The sequence below is a fragment of the Heterodontus francisci genome, chromosome 11 (genome assembly GCF_036365525.1).
Source record: "Heterodontus francisci isolate sHetFra1 chromosome 11, sHetFra1.hap1, whole genome shotgun sequence".
Taxonomy (NCBI): Eukaryota; Metazoa; Chordata; class Chondrichthyes; order Heterodontiformes; family Heterodontidae; genus Heterodontus; species Heterodontus francisci.
This window is the reverse complement of record NC_090381.1, coordinates 61,856,688-61,877,022: the sequence shown is the minus strand read 5'-3', so window position 1 is coordinate 61,877,022 and position 20,335 is coordinate 61,856,688. Positions and strand designations below refer to the sequence as shown.

At 42.4% G+C, this 20,335-nt stretch overlaps 1 protein-coding gene across 4 annotated transcripts in view; it reads left to right on the top strand.

Annotated features, from left to right (window-relative positions):
- Positions 1-20,335, top strand: part of zbbx (zinc finger, B-box domain containing) — a 154,923-nt gene that overhangs the window by 116,794 nt on the left and 17,794 nt on the right. For 3 of the 4 annotated variants that reach the window (XR_010975964.1, XM_068042183.1, XM_068042182.1), the window contains one exon: positions 9,226-9,390. The exons of the other annotated variant lie outside the window; for it this stretch is intronic. Coding sequence is in view for 2 of the 3 variants with exons in the window: in XM_068042183.1 (XP_067898284.1) it covers positions 9,226-9,390 (165 nt within the window). In the remaining variant the exon portion in view is untranslated. The remainder of the gene's footprint in view (positions 1-9,225; positions 9,391-20,335) is intronic. 4 annotated transcript variants of the gene reach the window in all.

Genomic DNA, 20,335 nt, shown 5'->3' with positions numbered 1-20,335 from the left:
AGCCAGGCTAGGGGGATAGGGTGACTCATGTGCCAGCTCTCTGGAGAGTGAAATTGCTGATATGTTCTGCAGGGGACACAGATGAGGAACTTTGAGACCTACAGGAGAACACTGATGATGATGCATAAAGAGATGTTCAGTGCATTGCCTGACCTCCCAGACATCCTCCTGTCAGTGTCAAGGAGCATGGAGAAGTCTGGCTGCAATGTGGCAGATGGCATCGCACAGACCCTAGAGCCATCCATCCATTCCAGTGTGGAAGTGGTATCCAACTCCATGACAGCACTAGTGAACTCGATTATGATGGAGTGTCTGGTGGCTGCTGTCTCAGCTTCCACTGCAGCACAACCTGAGACCAACCAATGTCTCAGGGCTGCAGTGGAAGCTCATTCAGAGATCATAGGTTTCATGCTTGCAGCCATGTAGGCTCAGACTGCTCCCATCATGGTTGCGGATCTCAATGCTCAAAGGGACATGCAGACTATCAGTCTAGCAATCTTTCCTCGTACAGATTACAAGGATTGCTTCCCTGAGGGAGTGTCAGTGGCACTGTGGAGCACAATCTTGCTTCTACCACTGCCATTCTGCGTGTGCCCTTAGCCAGCCAGCCCAGACTGTTACCCCCCCATGGCAAGGTGGTGCAATCCTAAGCCAGGCCCTCAAGGCCTTGAGCTGCTCAAGGGTGTCCTGAAAGGACAACTATAGATTCCCCCATTGAAAGTCAGCAGCCTTGCACCAGCCATGCTGCAGCTATAGGGGTAGCACTGGGTAGTTACATTAGGCCAGGAAAAGGCACCCGGAAGACAGGCACTAAGGGATTGAACAAGAGTAAATAACTCATTTTCATTTTTTAATTGGATTATTTGTTGGATGAAGATGTCAATGGAAAGATTTTTGTTGGTGGCTTTTATTGCTGGTTGTTGTCCAAGGGGATGTTGTGATGGGGTATCTGAAACAGATGGCACGATGAACAATGGTGGGTCCATGTTCAGATGGGGAAGTTGTTTCAGTGGAAGCAGCACCTCACAATCACACTCTCACTGTGCAACAACTGCCTTCATACCTGTGTCAGGTACTCCTCTCTCCTCCCTAAATGTATTCAGCAACTGGTAAAAACCAGAACTGTGCTTCCACCAATATAAAAGTAAAATACTGCAGATGCTGGAATCTGAAATAAAAACAGGAAGTGCTGGAAATACCCAGCAGGACAGGCAGCATCTGTGGAGAGAGAAGCAGAGTTAACGTTTCAGGTCTGTGACCTTTCATTAGAACTAGCAAAATTTAGAAAAGTATTAGGTTTTAAGCAAGTGAAGGTGGGGTTTGGTGGTGGTGGTGGGGAAGAGAACAAAAGGTAGGGTGTGTGAAAGGGCAGCTCCAGCGTGGTGCCACCTCTAGCATGATGCCATCACCAATCACATCTTCCCTTCCCCTACCCTCCCCTGTCAGCATGTCAGCATTCTGAGGGGATCGTTCCTTCCGCGACACCCTGGTCCACTCCTCCATCACCCTCGACATCTCGTCCCCTTCCCACGGCACCTTCCCATGCAATCGCAGGAGGTGCAATACCTGCCCTTTTAACTTCTCTCTCCTCACCAGCTAAGGCCCCAAACACTCCCAGGTGAAGCAACGATTTACTTGTACTTCCTTCAATTTAGTATACTGTATTCGCTGCTCACAATGCGGTCGCCTCTACACTGGGGAGACCAAACATAGATCGGGTGACTGCTTTGCGGAACACCTCCGCTCAGTCCAAAAGTATGACCCCGGACTTCCGGTTGCTTGCCATTTCAATACATCCCCCTGCTGTCATGCCTACATTTATGTCGTTGGCCTGCTGCAGTGTTCCAGTGAACATCAACACAAACTCGAGGAGCAGCACCTCATCTTACTATTAGGCATTCTTGTTATGACCGAGGTGGGAGGAGTGCATTTTTTTCTCTCGTCCTACTTTTCCACGGGTCACAACATATTTTTAGATGTTTTACCCAGTTACCGATATGTCCAATTATATACTTTATTTTAGTTCCAGAATAAAATTCACCAATCAGGTTTCTTTAATAAACAGCAAAAGTATTAATTTATTATAAAACAAGACTTAGTCAATAAAGATGCAAAACTTTAACACAGTTTGAAATATGACAGTAAATATATATATTCCCTCCTAAATACCCAACACACACACCGGTTAAAGGAAAAATAAAAATGCTTTGGCCAAGGGACATGTTAATCCTTGAAGAAAAAGGATAAGATATGTTATGTTTCAGATGGCATACATTCTGGCATCCGAGTACACGTAGGCAGGTCACAGGGATCTTGTCAGAAACATTTTTTAGTTTAGTTTAGAGATACAGCACTGAAACAGGCCCTTCGGCCCACCGAGTCTGTGCCAACCATCAACCACCCATTTATACTAATCCTACACTAATTCCATATTCCTACCACATCCCCACCTGTCCCTATATTTCCCTACCACCTACCTATACTAGGGGCAATTTATAATGGCCAATTAACCTATCAACCAGCAAGTCTTTGGCATGTGGGAGGAAACCGGAGCACCCGGAGGAAACACACGCAGACACAGGGAGAACCTGCAAACTCCACACAGGCAGTACCCAGAGTTGAACCCGGGTCACTGGAGCTGTGAGGCTGCGGTGCTAACCACTGCGCCACTGTGCCTGTTCAGGAGATGTCAAGAGGAAGTCTTCCAGAAGCTTCTGAGGAGAAATGCAGCATCAGGGGTTTCAGCTATCACACACTGGATTTTGCAGGGTTTCTCAGAGATGTGGAGAAAGATGAGCTGGGAGCTTCTCTTCTGGTAGGCTTAGCCCCCAAACTGACTGGAAACAGTATTCAAAAATGAAACCCATTGTTAATCTCCATAAATCTTGACATGTCACTTCTCTTATAAACAACTCCCAGGGTGTTATGAAGGTGCTTCTGTTTTTTTTTATTAAAATAGTTTTTGAGGAATTCATAGTCAAACTGAAGAAATGTTGGATCAGTTTTTTTTCAAGACAGTCATCAAGGGGACACTGAAAGAACTGGTTTGGCAACAATGTTTACTGGTTGTCACATGACTCAAGTTAAAATAGAACAGAAACCCTGGTAACAGGAGAAGATGTGGGTAGAGAAGTCAGTGGCGCACCCCTTGATAGGACAAGCCCGGGAGAAGCAGCGTGCACCTGAGAGAGCAGAAAGCTCACAAGCTTTTGGTTGTAGTGTCAGTGTGTTTTACCTTCTGGAATAAGAAAAAGTTAGCCTGCTGTTGAAGAAGTGTCAAGGAAGGAGAGAAGACCACAACCCAGCTTGCTTTCTAGCAGCTCCTTAAAAGACCCTGAGAAGTCCACTGTGTCAGCTCATCTCATCTCCTGTTTTTGTAGAAAGCCTGCTAAATTAATTCTCAACACTGCCTGAAAAGGACTTTTCTAAAAGATCTCAGTGACCCATCTCCATGTACTTGGAAGTTAGACTGTGTGCCAGTTTTGGAACACAATATATCTCATCTGCTGTTTTCAGCAAGTATTCAGCCCAAATGTTTTTTTTAAAATCTGTAAACAGAGCTCTGAATTTTAAAAAATCCCTTTTATATTTCTGGTATATGTGAGTGTGTGGAGCTAAGGTAAAAAGGGGACTTTAAAAATTTAATCAGTGTGTTTATGCTTTACTTGTTTTATAATAAACTGATAATTTTGTTGTTCATTAAAGAAACCTGCTTAGTGTGTTCTATTCTGGGAAGAATAGAACATATGGTTGACCGTATCGGTAAGTGGGAAAATTTAAAATATATGTTGCGACCTGTGGAGAAGTGGCTCTAGAATAAACAGTGCACTCCTCCTGCCTTGGTCATAACTATAGTCAGAAGACACATGTTGTTTACATAGCTGAAGACATGTGACATCCAGTAAATGTTGTTTTAAAAAAACAAAGTACAGCATCTATGGAATCACTTCAGTCCTCCAATGAATCCATCTCCACAATTCTAAAACACATGTCCTCAAAAAGTATTTTAAAATGGAAGAACTTTCATAACACTTTACAGCCTTGCAGACTCAACATTGAGTTCAAAAATTTCAGAGCATGACTGTCCTATTTTTATTTATTTTTTTAACCATGTGCCAGTTTTCCATATTGTGCTTTTGGACAGAGCTGCTTATTATTCTGCTATTAATACTCTCTGGACGAATGCTTTGTCTTTCACCACAATCATTAACACACTCTTGCCTTTGTCCCATGACAGCTTTATTATTTAATCTCTCCTGCCCTCTGCCCTATCACACACCTTCCCTTCTATTCTTTTCCCCATCATCACCACCCCACCCCCTGCCACTTCACTTGCTAAAACCTAATACTTTACTTACCTTTGCCAGTTCTGATGAAAAGTTAACTGCTTATCTCTCCACAGATGCTGCCTGATCTGCTGAGAATTTCTGGCACTTTCTGTTTTTATTTCTGTGCTTCCACCAACTCTGTCTAAGCAAAAGTAAGCCAAAAGCACCTCACCTGCAAGTTGCCGAGTGGCTGTTTCAGGACCTATCTTGTAGCAGAACGCCTTATCTTTGCTGAATGATGTACGAAATCATAGCCTGGACCTGCATTAGTTATCCTGGCATTGCATCAGCTGGTTGGACTGTGCGATGTCAGGATAGCATCGATTCAGAGTCTTCTGGCACACACAGGGACACCCCACAGGCATCCTTTTACTACTGGAACACCATGTGGGCAGTGGTCCACAGTGCGTTGTGCCCCAGCAAAGCAGTGATAGGCCTCAGCGGCACTGTGGCATCGAATTTCGCACCCATAATTTGCTAAATAGATTCCTGTTATGATAGCATTAGAACAAGCCTGAAGAAGTCTGTCTCTGTGCAAGAGATCAATACATTTATACAAATATACCTCTGAGGAAACCTCCTTTCATGAATAATATTCAAAACAAATTTTATGCTACACTGCATTCCAAAATGTACATCTCAGCCTTTCAATTAATATTAGTGGTGGGAGTGAGTATTGAGCGATCTGGTGGCTTCTACTAAATCTTGTTGCCAAGCTGTAATCCCTTAGAATGCTCCAACTAAATTCTGCTCTCCTTCAGAAAATTAAATTCAACTTGGTAAAAAGTTACTTTGACATAATGGTGATGCAGAGGGATTCCCCCCCCCCCCCTCACTTTGAAAAGAGGTATGATGAATCAAGCTGATTGTACAATCTGATAACAAGCCAAGTCAGAAATATGCTCCGATTTGAGATTGTTATGACCAGGTGAGAAAGGTGTCTAGGGGTCCCTCTAAGCCTTCACCTAGTCTTACTGTAACAAGGTTTAATTTTAAACATGCTTTTAGCTCCTCCTTGGTGAATCCTTGTTCAGTGCTTTCCGATTATAAGGCAAAGAAACCAGCACAAACAGGCTTTCTCAGGTTTAAAGAAGAAAAGTTGAAATTTATTAAACTTGAACTTAAAACTCTAATTCGATTAACGCTTACAGATACACGACATGCCCACGCTAGCATGCATATGTGATACACACATGCAAATAGAGACAGAAAAGAGCAGAAGAAAAATAAAGTGGAAAAGTTTGAGGCAACATCTGGAGAGATGTTGTTACGGTTCTTTGAGCTCACTGTAGCGTCCTTGATTGTAGGTAGATCTTGCTTTTCATTGGGACCCAGTATTCTTCTTAAACCTTGTTCACTGTAGGAGACTTTTCTCTCTTGAGGTTCATGTGTCTTCAGTGGATTCAGAGGCTTGTGAGAAAGAGATGGGATCAGACAGGAGAGAGATCTTCTCAGTCCAGTAGCAAACAGCTTTCTCCCCAAACTGTTTGTACAAATTCAAAAAACTCAAGTTGCCCGGCAGGTTAGTCATGTAACTAGCTAGTTCGACCATTCCTGTTTGGTATATGGCCATCTTAGCAGTCAACCTGGAATGCGAGCTCCCCCACCTTCAACATCTGGTGATCAAAAGCCCATTGTTGGTTGAATGTCAGGGAATGGCTGCTTTGCCCTTCCAAACACTATCTGTTAATATGCAAATATCTTTTCCAGCCACGGTTGATCTGTTTAACAAGTCTTATTCACTCCAGTATCAGTTTAAAATCAATGTTCATGACAAAATGAATGTGCCTCATTCTTGGCAGGTGGGGGGGCCTATCATGATAAGATTCTGACCATTTATTTACAAACTATTGCCACTTTATTAAAAAATTTATTTGGTGAAATTAGCCCTAGAATTAGCTATAAGTGAATTAGTGCTCAACTGGAAGTGAAGGAATGGGATCTCAGTGCCCTAATTTGTTGCTTTTCCAGCTCGTATTCTCAGGAAGACAAAAAGTTTAATGACTGTATCCTGATCTTTATTTCCTAATAATGGAATATGAGCTCCAGAAATCCTATTCCTTATTGATCTCATTCTTTTGCCCTCTGTTCTGAAATCTGTTTAAATCTTCTGCAGAGAAAAGCGAAGATCAATCCCACTTGTACTCCCACAACTGCAATTTAGCATAATTGAGACATTAGTATCATCCATTAATAATGATGAGCAAGATGCCAACTGGAACTTTTATATTGATGAGTGCGGATGTGGGAGTAAATGCAATTGGCTGCTGTAGCTTTAGTGATGTATGATATTTGATTTCAATATCAACGCACTCCTGGCTGGTCTCCCACATTCTACTCCCTGTAAACTTGAGGTCATCCAAAACTCTACGGCCCCTGGTTTACTCGCACCAAGTCTCATTTCCCTCTCACCCCTGTGTTTGCTGACCTACATTGTTTCCTGATCAAGCAACGTCTGGATTTTAAAATTCTCATCCTTGATTTCAAATCCCTCCATGGCCTCACCCCTCCCTATCTTTATAATCTCCTCCAGCCCCACAACCCTACAAGATATTTGTGCTCCTTTAATTCTGGCCTCTTGTGAATCCCTGATTTTAATCCCTCCACCATTGGTGGCTGCACCTTCAATTGCCAAGGTCCCAAGCTCTGGAATATCCTCCCTAAACCTCTCTGCCTCTCCACCTCGATTTGCTCCTTTAAGCCACTCCTTCAAATCTACCTCTTTGGCCAAACTTTTGGCCATCTAACCTAATATATCCTTATGTGGCTCAGTATCATACTTTGTTTTATATTGCTCATGTGAAGTATCTTGAGACATTTTATTACGTTAAAGGTACTATATAAATATAAGTTGTTATCTATTAGACATTTTTTTCATTTGTTTTCAAGTCAAGCATGACCTATTTATGTCTTGAGTATCTGAGGTTATCTGTGAACAATGGTGAAAGCAATCATGGTCATGCTCTAGATAGACTACACCTAGCCTAGCAAATGATCTCTCCCTTGCTTATTTTGTGCAGCTTTCATTAGATCCACTTAGTGAGGTGCTACATTGTACCTTTTGTGCAGGTTTGTGGGATTGCCTCATGCCAAAATATTTTTGCAGGAGAGACCTAAAGGTCTTAAAAACTTTTGGTGGAACTATTGTACTAATAGCAGCGTTGCCTGCCTGGGTATTTTTGGCTCTACAAAGAAAGGAAGACTTTGCAATTATTTATTTCCTTTCACAACCCCAAGGCTTGAAATAATCCAGCTGTGAAAATAGCTACAAGTCTTAATGCAGCAGGCCATTAGTTCCCACACCATTTCCATTGGGTAACACAGGTAATGGCTGCACTGTTCATTGCTAAGTTCCTCAAAGCTCGTTTGCTGCTTGAGATTCATCTACAGGGGTATGACCAAGTTGGAGATCTTCTCCTTCTATGATATCAGTGCTCCTCATCAGCCAGCCTCTCCCTCCAAGATGCCACCTACAATAATGTTCCAAAGAGCATATGCATTTTGGAACAATACTGGGCACAAACACCCTCAATAATTTAAAAAGACCTGCAGCCTTCAACAATAAATGCTGAAGTTCCAAAACGTGTTGCAAAGCAACAAGTTAGATATTTGAATCTTACCTCACAGCAGCAGCATATCCCTTGAACAGAACTGGCACTTGTGTGCCAGTATAGGAAGCAGTAGTGCTAGGATTCTATAGAGGAAGCTTGCACCTGACCTGGAACCAGTGGAAAGAAAGAACTTACATGTGTATAGTGTCTTTCATGTCCTCAGGATGTTGTATAGCTGGGAATTACACTGGGAATTGCGCTATAGCAGTCTCTTCTCAGCAACTGTTGATCAATTTTGAGAGACTTCTGCCTTGTTCCAGTTGCATCTCTTATTATGCTAAATTAAAAACATATAGACAAAAAATTAGTTGTTGACAATGTCTTGCTACAGAATAAGCCACCATATGATGGGGTTCTTAATTGATATTTATGTAGCTGACATCACAAGTTAATTTATGTATAATGGTATCTTACATGCTGATTCTTCTTTATGCAGGAGACATTTGTGGCAGATTAGAAAATACCTTTTAAAGTCATCATTCTAATAACTCTGGCATTGTGACTGCAGGACTCTGATAATGTTGCAAGAAGTGTTGAATATATGTTGAAGCCATTCTGTATTATGGCACTGGAGGTCTGAGCATGATATGAACTAGATTGAGAAATGGTGAGAATAGGAAGTCAAGTTACAAAAACACCATGTAGCAATAAATTAAGCTTAGGATTGTTTTATTTGAATGACATTTGCGAGTATTTGGGGTAGTGTGCCATCACAATGCATGGTGTTGCATGCATAGATTTATTCTCCCATGCTGATGAATTAATGTACTGTTTTGGGAAGGTATCATCAGAGACCAGGTACTTCCCCTCTGGAGAGAGGAGGAAAATTCAGACTATGTGATTCATTAGGCTGCACTTGTTATCTATACAGCCAATTAGTATTTTAGTTAGAGATAAAGTCTACTTGAATGTAGCTTTAACCACAACTGATTTCAAGTTCAATATGAATTATACATTCTTTATATTTTAAATCTTGTTCTGTATAAGTCTTGTTTTGTCAGACTATTTTAAGCTTGTGTTTTGATTCACATGTCATTTTAATCTGTTCCATTAAGAGGTTTAAACACTACATGGCTGCTTTTAACTTTCAGCCTTGGTGGAAAATGTGTAGTAGCGGATCAACCACTTATTATACACGTCGGTGTCAAATGGAAAGGAAGATAGGATGAGATGTCCAACAGGCAGCTGATCCATATCACCCATTTTCTGCCACTGCCAAAAATTAAAATCAGCCCTGGCAAGTTTCAGAATAAAGAATTATTCCTTTTTATCTCTCAATTCTCTAGAAAATATGGACTGGAGACCACACAGCAGCCTCTGCAAATATGCAGATAACTCCATTGTTAATGATGTAATTGGTGATATTCAGAGTAGGCCTTCAAGCAGTTTTGTAAGACATGTTGCATCTACAAGAGTTACACCATGGGCAACATTATCAAAATCAACAGCAGGTATGCCATCAATACTCAAATAATGAAATTTCCCTCCATGTTTTTATTTTGAGGTCTGCCTTATCTCCTTAGCTGTTTGACAAGTTTACTATTCCTGAAATTAATCCAATGTATTTCCAGGCTTGACACCTCTCTTTGGCCAAATCCTTGCTCAGCAATTTCTCTTGTATCACCTTCCTCCTATCTCTCATTGAACTCAGCTTCTATGTGAAATCCACCACCTTCTCTTCAATTCCGTCCCAACCTAGTTGCTGATCTTTCAGCTTTTTTTTCTCTGATCAATGCTTGCTGTCATTGTCAACCTTTCTCCTTCCTTGAGCATTGTTTCCTTCTAAAGCCAGCATTATTGACACCTTTATAAAAAGCCTACCCTTAGCCCCATGTCCTCACTAGCTTCTTATATTTGACTTCCCCTCTCTAAATCTTCAAATACATTATTGGCACTTAACTTATACTGACCCCCCCACCCCCACAACCATTCCTGATAGAGACTAAACTGAAGAGAATCAATCTCACCAACACCAGAGAGATGGTTCTGGTCAAAGTCACCAATGATATCATAAGTGACTATGGTAACACACATTAAATCCTATTTATTTACTTAGCGATACAGCACTGGAAGAGGCCCTTCGGCCCACCGAGTCTGTGCCGACCATCAACCACCCATTCTATACTAATCCTACATTAATCCCATATTCCCTACCACATCCCCACCTTCCCTCAATTCCCCTACCACCTACCTGTATTAGGGGCAATTTTTAATGGCCAATTTACCTATCAACCTGCAAGTCTTTGGCTGTGGGAGGAAACCAGAGTACGCAGCGAAAACCCACGTGGTCACAGGGAGAACTTGCAAACTCCGCACAGGCAGTACCCAGAATTGAACCCGGGTCGCTGGAGCTGTGAGACTGCGGTGCTAACCACTGCGCCACTGTGCCGCCCATTGTTGACTCTGACCTCCCCACAGCTTTCAACATAGTTCACTGACATATTGTGGTTCCACTCCTACATGTTCCACCGTACGACATCCCCTCCTATGGCTTTTCCTTCCACATGTGCATTGTAACATCTGGCATGCCACAAGGCTCTATCTTTAATTCCCTCATTTTCTGAATTTACTTGCTGTCCCTTGTTGACATCATCTATAAATGTGGGATTTGCTTCCATAAATACACCAATAAAACCAAGCTCTCTGCCACTACTTGGACTCCACAACTGCCACTGTGCTGTCTGACTGCTGAATGGTAAGCCATGAATGAGCCATAAACTTTTTATCAGCTCAGTATCAACATCAGTATGATTGAAGTTGTCCTGTCTGGCTTCCTCAACTGTTGATCCCAATAATAGGCAACCTGAGTTTGCTGCTTCAAGAAACTAAGTTTCAAAGCCCAAATCTTCTAATTCCCAAGATCATTCCACATCTTTGTTAACTCTCGGTTTGATTTCTCCAGTGGGCCTCATGTTAGTCTCCTAAACTACTAGGTGTCAGCTGTGGCTCAGTTGGGAACACTCTTGCCTCCTGAGTCAGAAGGTTGTGGGTTAAAGTCCCTGTTATGGCCACATGGTGAGGGGTGTGGGTGGTCCCCACTGTTCAACTCCCACCTGACTGCAGCAAGTGTTTTTGTTATTTAGGTTTGAACCCCTTGGTGTTTTATTTGTCAAATAAACAGATAGCAACAGGTTTTCCTGTAGGTTTAAAACAGAAGATTAATTATTTATTGAGCAATGTGCCTTATCCCGAAATCATCGCAGCTGCACCCACTCATGCATTCACTTGCACACACCCAAACACAAGAAGAGACAGATAGAAAGGAAAATGGGTAAGTGGTTTGAAGTGAGGAAGGGTTTCGGGGTTCACAGTAAACCTGTTGAATTTTCTCGGAGGTCAGTTTCTCTTTAGTTGCAGGCCTGAGGTATTTGTAGATTTCTCTGTTGGTTGAAAGTTACGTTTGAACACAGGGGATCACTTCAGTTCTCTGCTGTACAAGTTGAAATGTAGAATTCACAACAAGGCACCTTCCTTTTGGCTTGCTGGATTTTCTCCCACCTCTCAGTTGGACAGGCTTTGGTGATGCTTTGTCCTGGGTCTCTTTGTCTCTCTCTTTCCAGAGAGCTACTTTTAAGCTAAAAGTCTTTTACATCTTGCTTCTGTTGGGAGACACAGATCTTACTCCCTATGGTGACTGACAATGGCCCAGGATGTGGCTACTTCACACCTTCTTTGTTTCAGAAGAACTCATTCAATTCAAAAATGTTTCTTGATGTGTTCAGGATGTGTTCAGATAGTAACACAGTTTGATTATACAAGGCCAGGTCTTTTGACCTTTGGCAGACATTTTGAAGCACATTGTCCACTTTTTTAAAAGAAAAGACCATTTTTATAACTCTTGAGGTTGAGTTCTTGTATTTTCAGTTGCTGCACTTTGCAAAAGCATAATATCCCACTCCAGGACTTGAATACAAAAATGAAGGCTGACACTCCACTGCCAAATTGAGGAAGCGCTGCACTGTCAGATGTGCCGTCTTTTGGGTGAGATGTTAAACCGAGGCCCCATCCCCCCACGCTAAATACAAAAGATCCTATGGCACTATTTCAAAGAAGAGCAGGGGAGTTATCCCCAGTGTCCTGACCAACATTTATCCCTCAGTTAACATCACAAAAAACAGGCCATTATCACATTGCTGTATGTAGGAGCTTGCTGTGCACAAGTTGGCTGCTGGGTTTCCTACCAAAATTGGGAAAGACAGAGAGATAGTACTAGAGTAAAAAATAGTAAGGTATTAGTTGCAGTCAGAGTAAGAGAAAATGTAATAACGCCTAAATTGGGTTTACTGTGCATGTAAATGAATGCAAAGAGTGTGGTAAATAAGGTTGGTGCGCTACAGGTGCATGTAGCCACTTGGTGTTATGGTCAAGTGAGATGGGGTTGGTGGGCTTCCCTCCGTTCTCTTTCTTTGTTAGACCACAACAGGCTTAATTCTTTCTTAAAGTGGATGTACTGGTCAATTCAGTAGCTGTCTGATTGGTTCTTGTTATGATCATAGCAAGTAAGTAATCAGACAGGTTTTCTTGAGTTAACAAAGAGGTTATCTTTATTGTACCTAAACCGAGCTAATAAAATAATAAACAACACGCCAATTTTCACTGTCACACACACAATAGAGGTTTACACACACACAAATAGGTTATAGAGTGGGGAAAGGTAGATTGGTTGAATTAGAATCCATAAAAAAGATATACAGTCTGTGCCGTTTGGTGATCCAGCTGTCTTCTAGCTGAATTTGGTGGTCCTGAGGCTTTTAGGTTGAAGAGCTTGATGACTGGAGGTAGCGATGCAGATGATTTGCTCCAACAGGTTTTCAGATTGGAGCCAGAGTATGCAAAGGTGTTAAGTTAACAAGCAGGATTTGAAAGCTTTCAAGCTGGAATGGAGAGAGAGAGAGAGAGAGAGACCTCCAATTAGGGTCTGCTCATGTCAGAGTCCAGTTGCTTCTCTGCTGCAGAGAAAACAACAGCTTAAAACCACAGATGGGGAGGGGCTTATCACATGGCAGTCACTCAGTGATTCAAACATAGCAGTTAGCAGTATTTCTCTGTTTGCTGAAAAGAACAGGTAGTTCCTTTAAATTTCCTGGGTCTTGGTTCTAGCAGACATTTTATCTCTCTCCTCACAAACATTGCAGTGTAGGATACAGTGTTGCAAATTAGGTATCCAACGTAAGCTGCCTGCAAAATCATCCTTTGAGTTGATCTTTTAAAAATGTCTTTTTTTAAATATATAAATTCAGATCTCCAGTCAGTGGATTAAAGAAAATTATCATTCAACAAAGCACATTGGCACAACAGTGGGAATATGATGTTGTGGCGATAATGGAGACCTGACTCAAAAAAGGGTAGGACTGGGTACTAAATACTCCTGGATACAAGATGTTCAGGAAAGATAGGGAAGAAAACAAAGGAGAAGGGGTGATAGTATTGATTAAGGATAATATTATAGTGTCAGAGAGGGAGGATGTCCTAAAGGAGTCAAAGACAGAATCTATTTGGTTAGAGCTAAGAAACAATAGTGGTACTATTACTCCACTGGATGCATTCTATAGACCACCAACTAGTGGGAAAGCAATAGAGGAACAAACTTACAAGGAAATTACAGAGAGGTGCAAAAGCTATAGGGTAGTTATTGAGGTCTTTAATTATCCTAATGTAAATTGGGATAGTAACTGTGCAAAGGGCAGAGAGGTGGAAAAGTTTCTAAAGTGAGTTCAGGAGGATTTTCTACATCAGTCTCATTGATAAGATAGCAGGGGTTTATGCCCCCTTCTAAGGCAGGAACAGACTTGGCAGCAAAGCTTTCTTGTGAATCGAATTTATTGAGATAAAGGTAAGTACAAGTTTATCAAGTTTTCAGTTAAATTATAGTCACAAATTTAGGCAGTGATTAACAGTCTAAAACAGATTATACTACCCATATTAGGAACTCTTGCAGCTTTGGTCTTCAAGTGTTCTTTCTCTCTCTTTCCTGCCCCCTCTCTCTTTCTCGACTCTTGTTTCAGTTGTTCAAAAATTCTCTCAGCCTTACAGGGACAAAGATAAGGTATGGATTAGTATCATAATCATGGACAGAGTCATGGGTATTGGCCTGCATTATATACAGTCTCCCACCATTGGTGGTCACCTTGCGTTTGTATTTTCTGCATTCTACAGTCATTGGTCCGTATCATTTTTACTAAGTGTTGCTGTGAGGTGGTTGTCCTTTCTATTCTAGTCTGTAGTGCTGTACCGATACCCAACCATTCCCCTTCCTTGATTCTAAACCGCCTAATCGTGGTGGCAACATCCATTGCTCAATTACACTGGTCTCATTCATTACAATAAGGTTCTCTACATTCTTCCCAAGTTGTGTGGTCGCAGTCCTTCCATCATGCATGGACTTATAAAAATCTCCAGTCTCTCTCTTTACCCTGTATCTGTCTTGTGGATAGTTCTTGCTAAGTATTATTTTTCTATCCCTTTAACTGTCTCTCTCAGCTTTAATTTTACTCCCTCTGACCATTACCAGTGTGTTTAATTTGTACTGATTATTGTGAAGTCATTTTCTGTATGGAGTATGTGTCAATACCTTGATAATTTAAAATGCCCTTTAAAAATGGCATCAGCACCTGCGCACAGGCAGCTGACACCATTGCTGGGGATGAACAGCCCGCCCCCTCCATTCATCGCTGGGGCAGGGGTGGGGTGGGTGCGGCCTATTTAAATGAGCTGCCATGCATAATATCACGGCAGCTCTGCAACGTGCGGCCTGCACAGGCATTGTGTTTGCCCACCACCGAATTTCAGCCCATCGTTTCAGGTGTGTGACCTTTCATCAGAATTGGCAAAGGTTAAAAATGTAACCGGTTTAAAGCAAGTGAAGGGGGTGGGGGGAAGAGAACAAAAGGGAAGGTGTGTGATAGGGCAGAGAGCAGGAGAGATTAAATGACAAAGATGTTATGGGACAAAGCAAAGGGAGTGCTAATGTTGTGGTGAAAAACAACGCATTTTTCAGAGAGAGTGTTAATGGCAGAATAATGAGCAGCTCTGTCCAAAAGCATAAACATGAAAAACCAAGTTTAAGACAGGGACATGGTTATAAAATAATAAAATAAACTAATAATAAAAAAGGCCAGTCATGCTCTGAAATTGTTGAACTCAATGTTGAGTCTGGAAGGCTGTAGAGTGCCTAATCGGAAGATGAGGTGCCGGGACAGTGCCTCCGACGGTTACTGCAGACACAATTACCCATTGTCTCCCCAATTTTCCCTGCAGCTCCAAATCTCTCTTTAAGCACTCATTCTCCTCCTGCTGTTTCAACTGACTTTTAGCTTCCTGAGCGTCTGTCACGACTGCGCCACTGTTCAGGTTAGAGAAATGTTGCTGCTGCCACAAAGCGGTCATGTGCTGGTGGCAGAGCTCCAAATCTCGAACCCGCTGATTCAATTGCTCAACCTCTATCTTTCTGGTTAATGATACTGTCATCTCTCTGAGTGCAAAGGTGGACGCTGTAAGCCAAAGGGTTTTTGCCTTCTCTATCTTTAACTTCTTCTGGCCCATCCTATCTTGAATTAAATCTATAACTTGCTTCTTTTTCTGCTCGAAGACCTGTTTAACATTTTTAGATGACATCACGGCTTTATCTATTCTCTTTATAGCTTTATCTATTCTCTTTATATATTCTCGTATAAGTGCCTTTGATCACTGGTTGGTCTGTTAGGATCCCACATTCCCCAAAGGGTTTTCCCTCCCACAACGAGTGTTGGCCAGACTCGCGAACTTGAGATCCTTACCTTCTCTCAGAAAGGCATTCCCAATGCGCCAAATCCTACCGCAGTAATCACTTGTAAGATAAGATAGTGGGGGTTTATGCCCTCTTCTAACGCAGGAACAGACTTGGCAGCAAAGCTTTGTTGTGAATTGATTTTATTGAGATAAAGTTAAGGACAAGTTTATTAAGTTTTCAATAAACTATAGTCACAAACTCAGGCAGTGAGTAACAATCTAACACAGATTATACTACCCATATTAGGAACTGGACGGCGAGAGCGTTTGATCTTCTAGCTTTCTCTATCTTTCTCTCTCTCTCTCTCGACTTTTGTCTTGGTTGTTCAAAACTTCTCTCAGCCATACAGGGACAAAGACAAGGCACCTTTTATTCTGGATGCTTTCTCATTACCACCCCACTCCACACCCCCCCCCCCCCCCCCCACCCCCACCCCACCCCCGCTGCCCTTTCCTCAATTATCTTTACTCTTGTGTTAAAGGATGCTTTTCTTAACCAACCAAGGATCATTCTGTGGCTGTTGCTAACCTTTCCAATTTATGTAAATAATAACCCTATGTGTCGACTACTCTATCTACATGCTTTTATATTCTGTGGTACCATATCCCATTGAGAGACAAATCTATATTTTGTTCTTACGGAAGCTGTTTTCACTGACTGCTTTCAAGGTCTCATCCTTTTTCTGCATGTAAGCACGTTGAAACTTGTCATAATCTCCCAGAATCCCTCTACCTTGACATCTTGTCTGTATTGTGCCCTATTTCTTATGTTTTCCCACTTTACCAAACTACTGAGAAGGGTTCTAATAAAGCTAAATGTTATTTTATAATAAGTTGTTAGTTTATAATAGCTAGATTTTAACAATTAGTATTCTGATTAGTAACCTAATAATGTTACGGTATGTTTCCAGTCTGATGAGGAAGAAGGCATTGCTGGACCTGGTTCTGGGGAATGAGGGGGATCAATTGTCAGTGGGGAGCATTAAGGGGACAATGATCATAGTATCATAATGTTTAGGTTAGCTATGGAAAAGAACAAGGAACAATCCAGAGTAAAAATAATTAATGGGAGGAGGGCCAAATTCATTGGGGTGAGAACAGATCTGGCCCATTGAAATTGGAATCAAAAATTGGCCAGCAAAACTGTAATTGAACAATGGACTGCCTTTAAAGAGGAGATAGTTCGGGTACGGTCAAGGTACACTCCCATCAGGGGAAGAGGTAGGACAAACAAAGCCAGAGCTCTCAGGATGATGAAAGAGTAAGATGAAGCAGAAAAGTGTACATGTGACAGATGGCAGGTTGATAATACAAGTGAAGACCAGTTGAATATAGAAAGTGAGAGGGGAAGTGATAAAATAAATAAAAGCAGCAAAGAGAGAATGTGAGAAAGGACTGGTATCCAAAATAAAAGGGAATCTAAAAGTCTTCTACAGGCATATAAATAGTACAAGGGTGGTAAAAGGAGGAACAGGACCGATTAAAGACCAAACGGGATTTACGCACAGAGAAAGAGGGCATGGCTGAGGTACTAAATGAGTAGTTTGCACCTGTCTTTACCAAGGAAGGAGATGCTGCCAAAGTCATATTGAAAGAGGAGGTAGTTGAGACACTGAAATAAAAAGCAGATCAGGGAGCATCTGTGGAGAGAGAAGCAAAGTTAACATTTCAGGTCAGTGACCTTTCATCAACATTCCTCTCCCCCAACTCTTTTTCTGGTACATTGATGTCTGTTATTGGGCCATTTCCTGCTCCTGCCCCGAACTGTAAAACTTTATCAACTTTGCTTTCAATTACCACCCTTCTCTCACCTTTACATGGTCCATCTCTGACACTTCCCTTCCCTTCCTCGACTTCTCTGTCTCCATCTCTGGGGATAGGTTGTCCACTAATATTCATTATAAGCCCACCGACTCCAACAGCTACCTCGACTACACTTCTTAACACCCTGCCTCCTTTAAGGACTCCATTCCATTCTCCCAATTTCTCCGTCTCCAACGCATCTGCTCTGATGATGCAACCTTCCACAACAGTGCTTCTGATGTGTCTTCCATTTTCCTCAACCCAGGATTCCCCCTCCACTGTGGTTGACAGGGCTTTCAACCGTGTCCAGCCCCTTTCCTGCACTTCTGCCATCAGCCCTTCCCCTCCTCCCAGAAAAACGACAGGGTTCCCCTTGTCCTCACTTTTCACCCCACCAGCCTCCACATTCAGAGGATTATCCTCCGCCATTTTCGCCACCTCCAGCGTGATGCCACCACCAAACGCATCTTCCCCTCTCCTCCCCTATTAGCATTCCAAAGGGATCGTTCCCTCTGCGAGACCCTGGTCCGCTCCTCCATTACCCCGGCACCTCGTCCCCTTCCCAAGTCACCTTGCCATGCAATCGCAGGAGATGTAATACCTGCCCTTTTACCTCATCTCTGTTCACTATCCAAGGTCCCAAACTGTCCTTTGAGGTGAAACAGAGATTTATTTGTACTTCTTTCAATTTAGTGTACTGTTTTCGCTGCTCACAACGCGGTGACCTCAACATTGGGGAGACCAAATGCAAATTGGGTGACCGCTTTGCAGAACACCTCTGCTCAGTCTGAAAGCATGACCCTGAGCTTCCGATTGCTTGCCATTTCAACACTCCCCCTGCTCTAATGCCAACATTTCTGTCTTTGGCCTGCTCCAGTGTTCCAGTGAACATCAATGCAAGCTCCCAGAGCAAAGAACAAAGAACAGTACAGCACAGGAACAGGCCATTCGGCCCTCCAAGCCTGCGCCGATCTTGATGCCTGCCGAAACTAACACCTTCTGCACTTCCGGGGCCCATATCCCTCTATTCCCTTCCTATTCGTATATTTGTCAAGATGTCTCTTAAACGTCGCTATCGTATCTGCTTCCACCACCTCCCCTGGCAGCAAGTTCCAGGCACTCACCACCCTCTGTGTAAAAAACTTGCCTTGCACATCCCCTCTAAACTTTGCACCTCGCACCTTAAACCTATGTCCCCTAGTAACTGACTCTTCCACCTGTTCTTTCAATTAGGCACTCTACAGCCTTGCAGACTGAACATTGAGTTCAATAATTTCAGAGCATGACAGGCCTTTTTAAAAATATTTTATTTTTTAACCATGTGCCTGCTTTCCTGTAGTCAGAGCTGCTCATTATTCTGCTATTAACATTCTCTCTGGACTAATGCTTTGTCTTTCACAAGCATTAACACACTCTTTGCCTTTGTCCCAGGACAGCTTTGTGATTTAATCTCTCCTGCCCTATCAAACACCTTCCCCTTTGTTCTCTCCCCCATCCCCTCCCCTTCACTTGTTTAAAACCTAATTCTTTTCTAACCTTTGCCAGTTCTGATGAAAGATCATAGACCTGAAATGTTAACTTTGCTTCTCTCTCCACAGATGCTGCCACACCTGCTGAGTATATCCAGCACTTTTTGTTTTTGTTTCGGATTTCCAGCATCTGCAGTATTTTGCTTTTATTTTAGTTGAGACACTGGATGGGCTAAATATTGATGAAGAGGAGGCATTAGAAAGGATGGCTGTACTTGAAGTTGATATGTCACAAGGACTGGATCAGATGCATCTGAGACTACTGCGGGAAGTAAGGGTCGAAATTGTGGAGGCACTGGCCATAATCTTCCAATCCTCCTTGGACACAGTTATGGTCCCAGAGGACTGGAAAATTGTAAATGTTACACCCTTGTTCAAAAAAGGGTGTAAGCATAAGCCCATAAACTACAGGCCAGTTAATTTAACCTCAGTGGTGGGAATGTTTTTAGAAATGATGATCTGGGACAAATATAGATTAATTCAGGAAATCCATCAGAGATTTGTTAAGGGCAAATTGTGTTTAATTTGATGGAGTTTTTTTGATGAGGTAATGGAGAGGGTTGATGAGGGTCATGCAGTTGATGTGGTCCACATGGACTTCCAAAAGGCGTTTATTGAAGCTCTCTCGAGTTTAGAAGAATGAGAGGTGATCTCATTGAAACATACAAGATTCTGAAGGGGCTTGACAGGGTAGAGACTGAGGTTGTTTCCCCTGGCTGGAGGATATAGAACACCAGGGCACAGCCTCAGGATAAGGGGTTAATCATTTAGGACTGAGATGAGGAGAAATTCCTTTACTCATAGGATTTTTAATCTTTGGAGTTGTCTACCCCAGGTGGATGCTCCATCGTTGAGTATATTCAAGGCTGCAGTAAACAGATTTTTGATCTCTCAGGGCATCAAGGGATATGGGGAGTGGGCGGGAAAGTGGAGTTGAAGTAGAAGATTCGCCATGATAGTAGAAGCAGATACATTAGGGACATTTAAGCGACTCTTGGATAGGTACATGGATGATAGTAGAATGAAGGGTAGGTAGTTAGTTTGATCTTAGAGTAGGTTAAAGGTTCGGCACAACATCGTGGGCCGAAGGGCCTGTACTGTGCTGTACTGTTCTATGTTCTATGATCGTATTGAATGGCAGATCAGGCTCGAGGCATCATATGGTCTACTGCTTCTATTTCTTATGTTCTTACGTTTTCGGACCAGGATCAATATGACCAGCAGCTGTAGCCTGCTCTCAGAGAGACCCATAACTGGACTGCAGAGAGGGCAGCAGCCTGCAGGAGGCAATACCCGT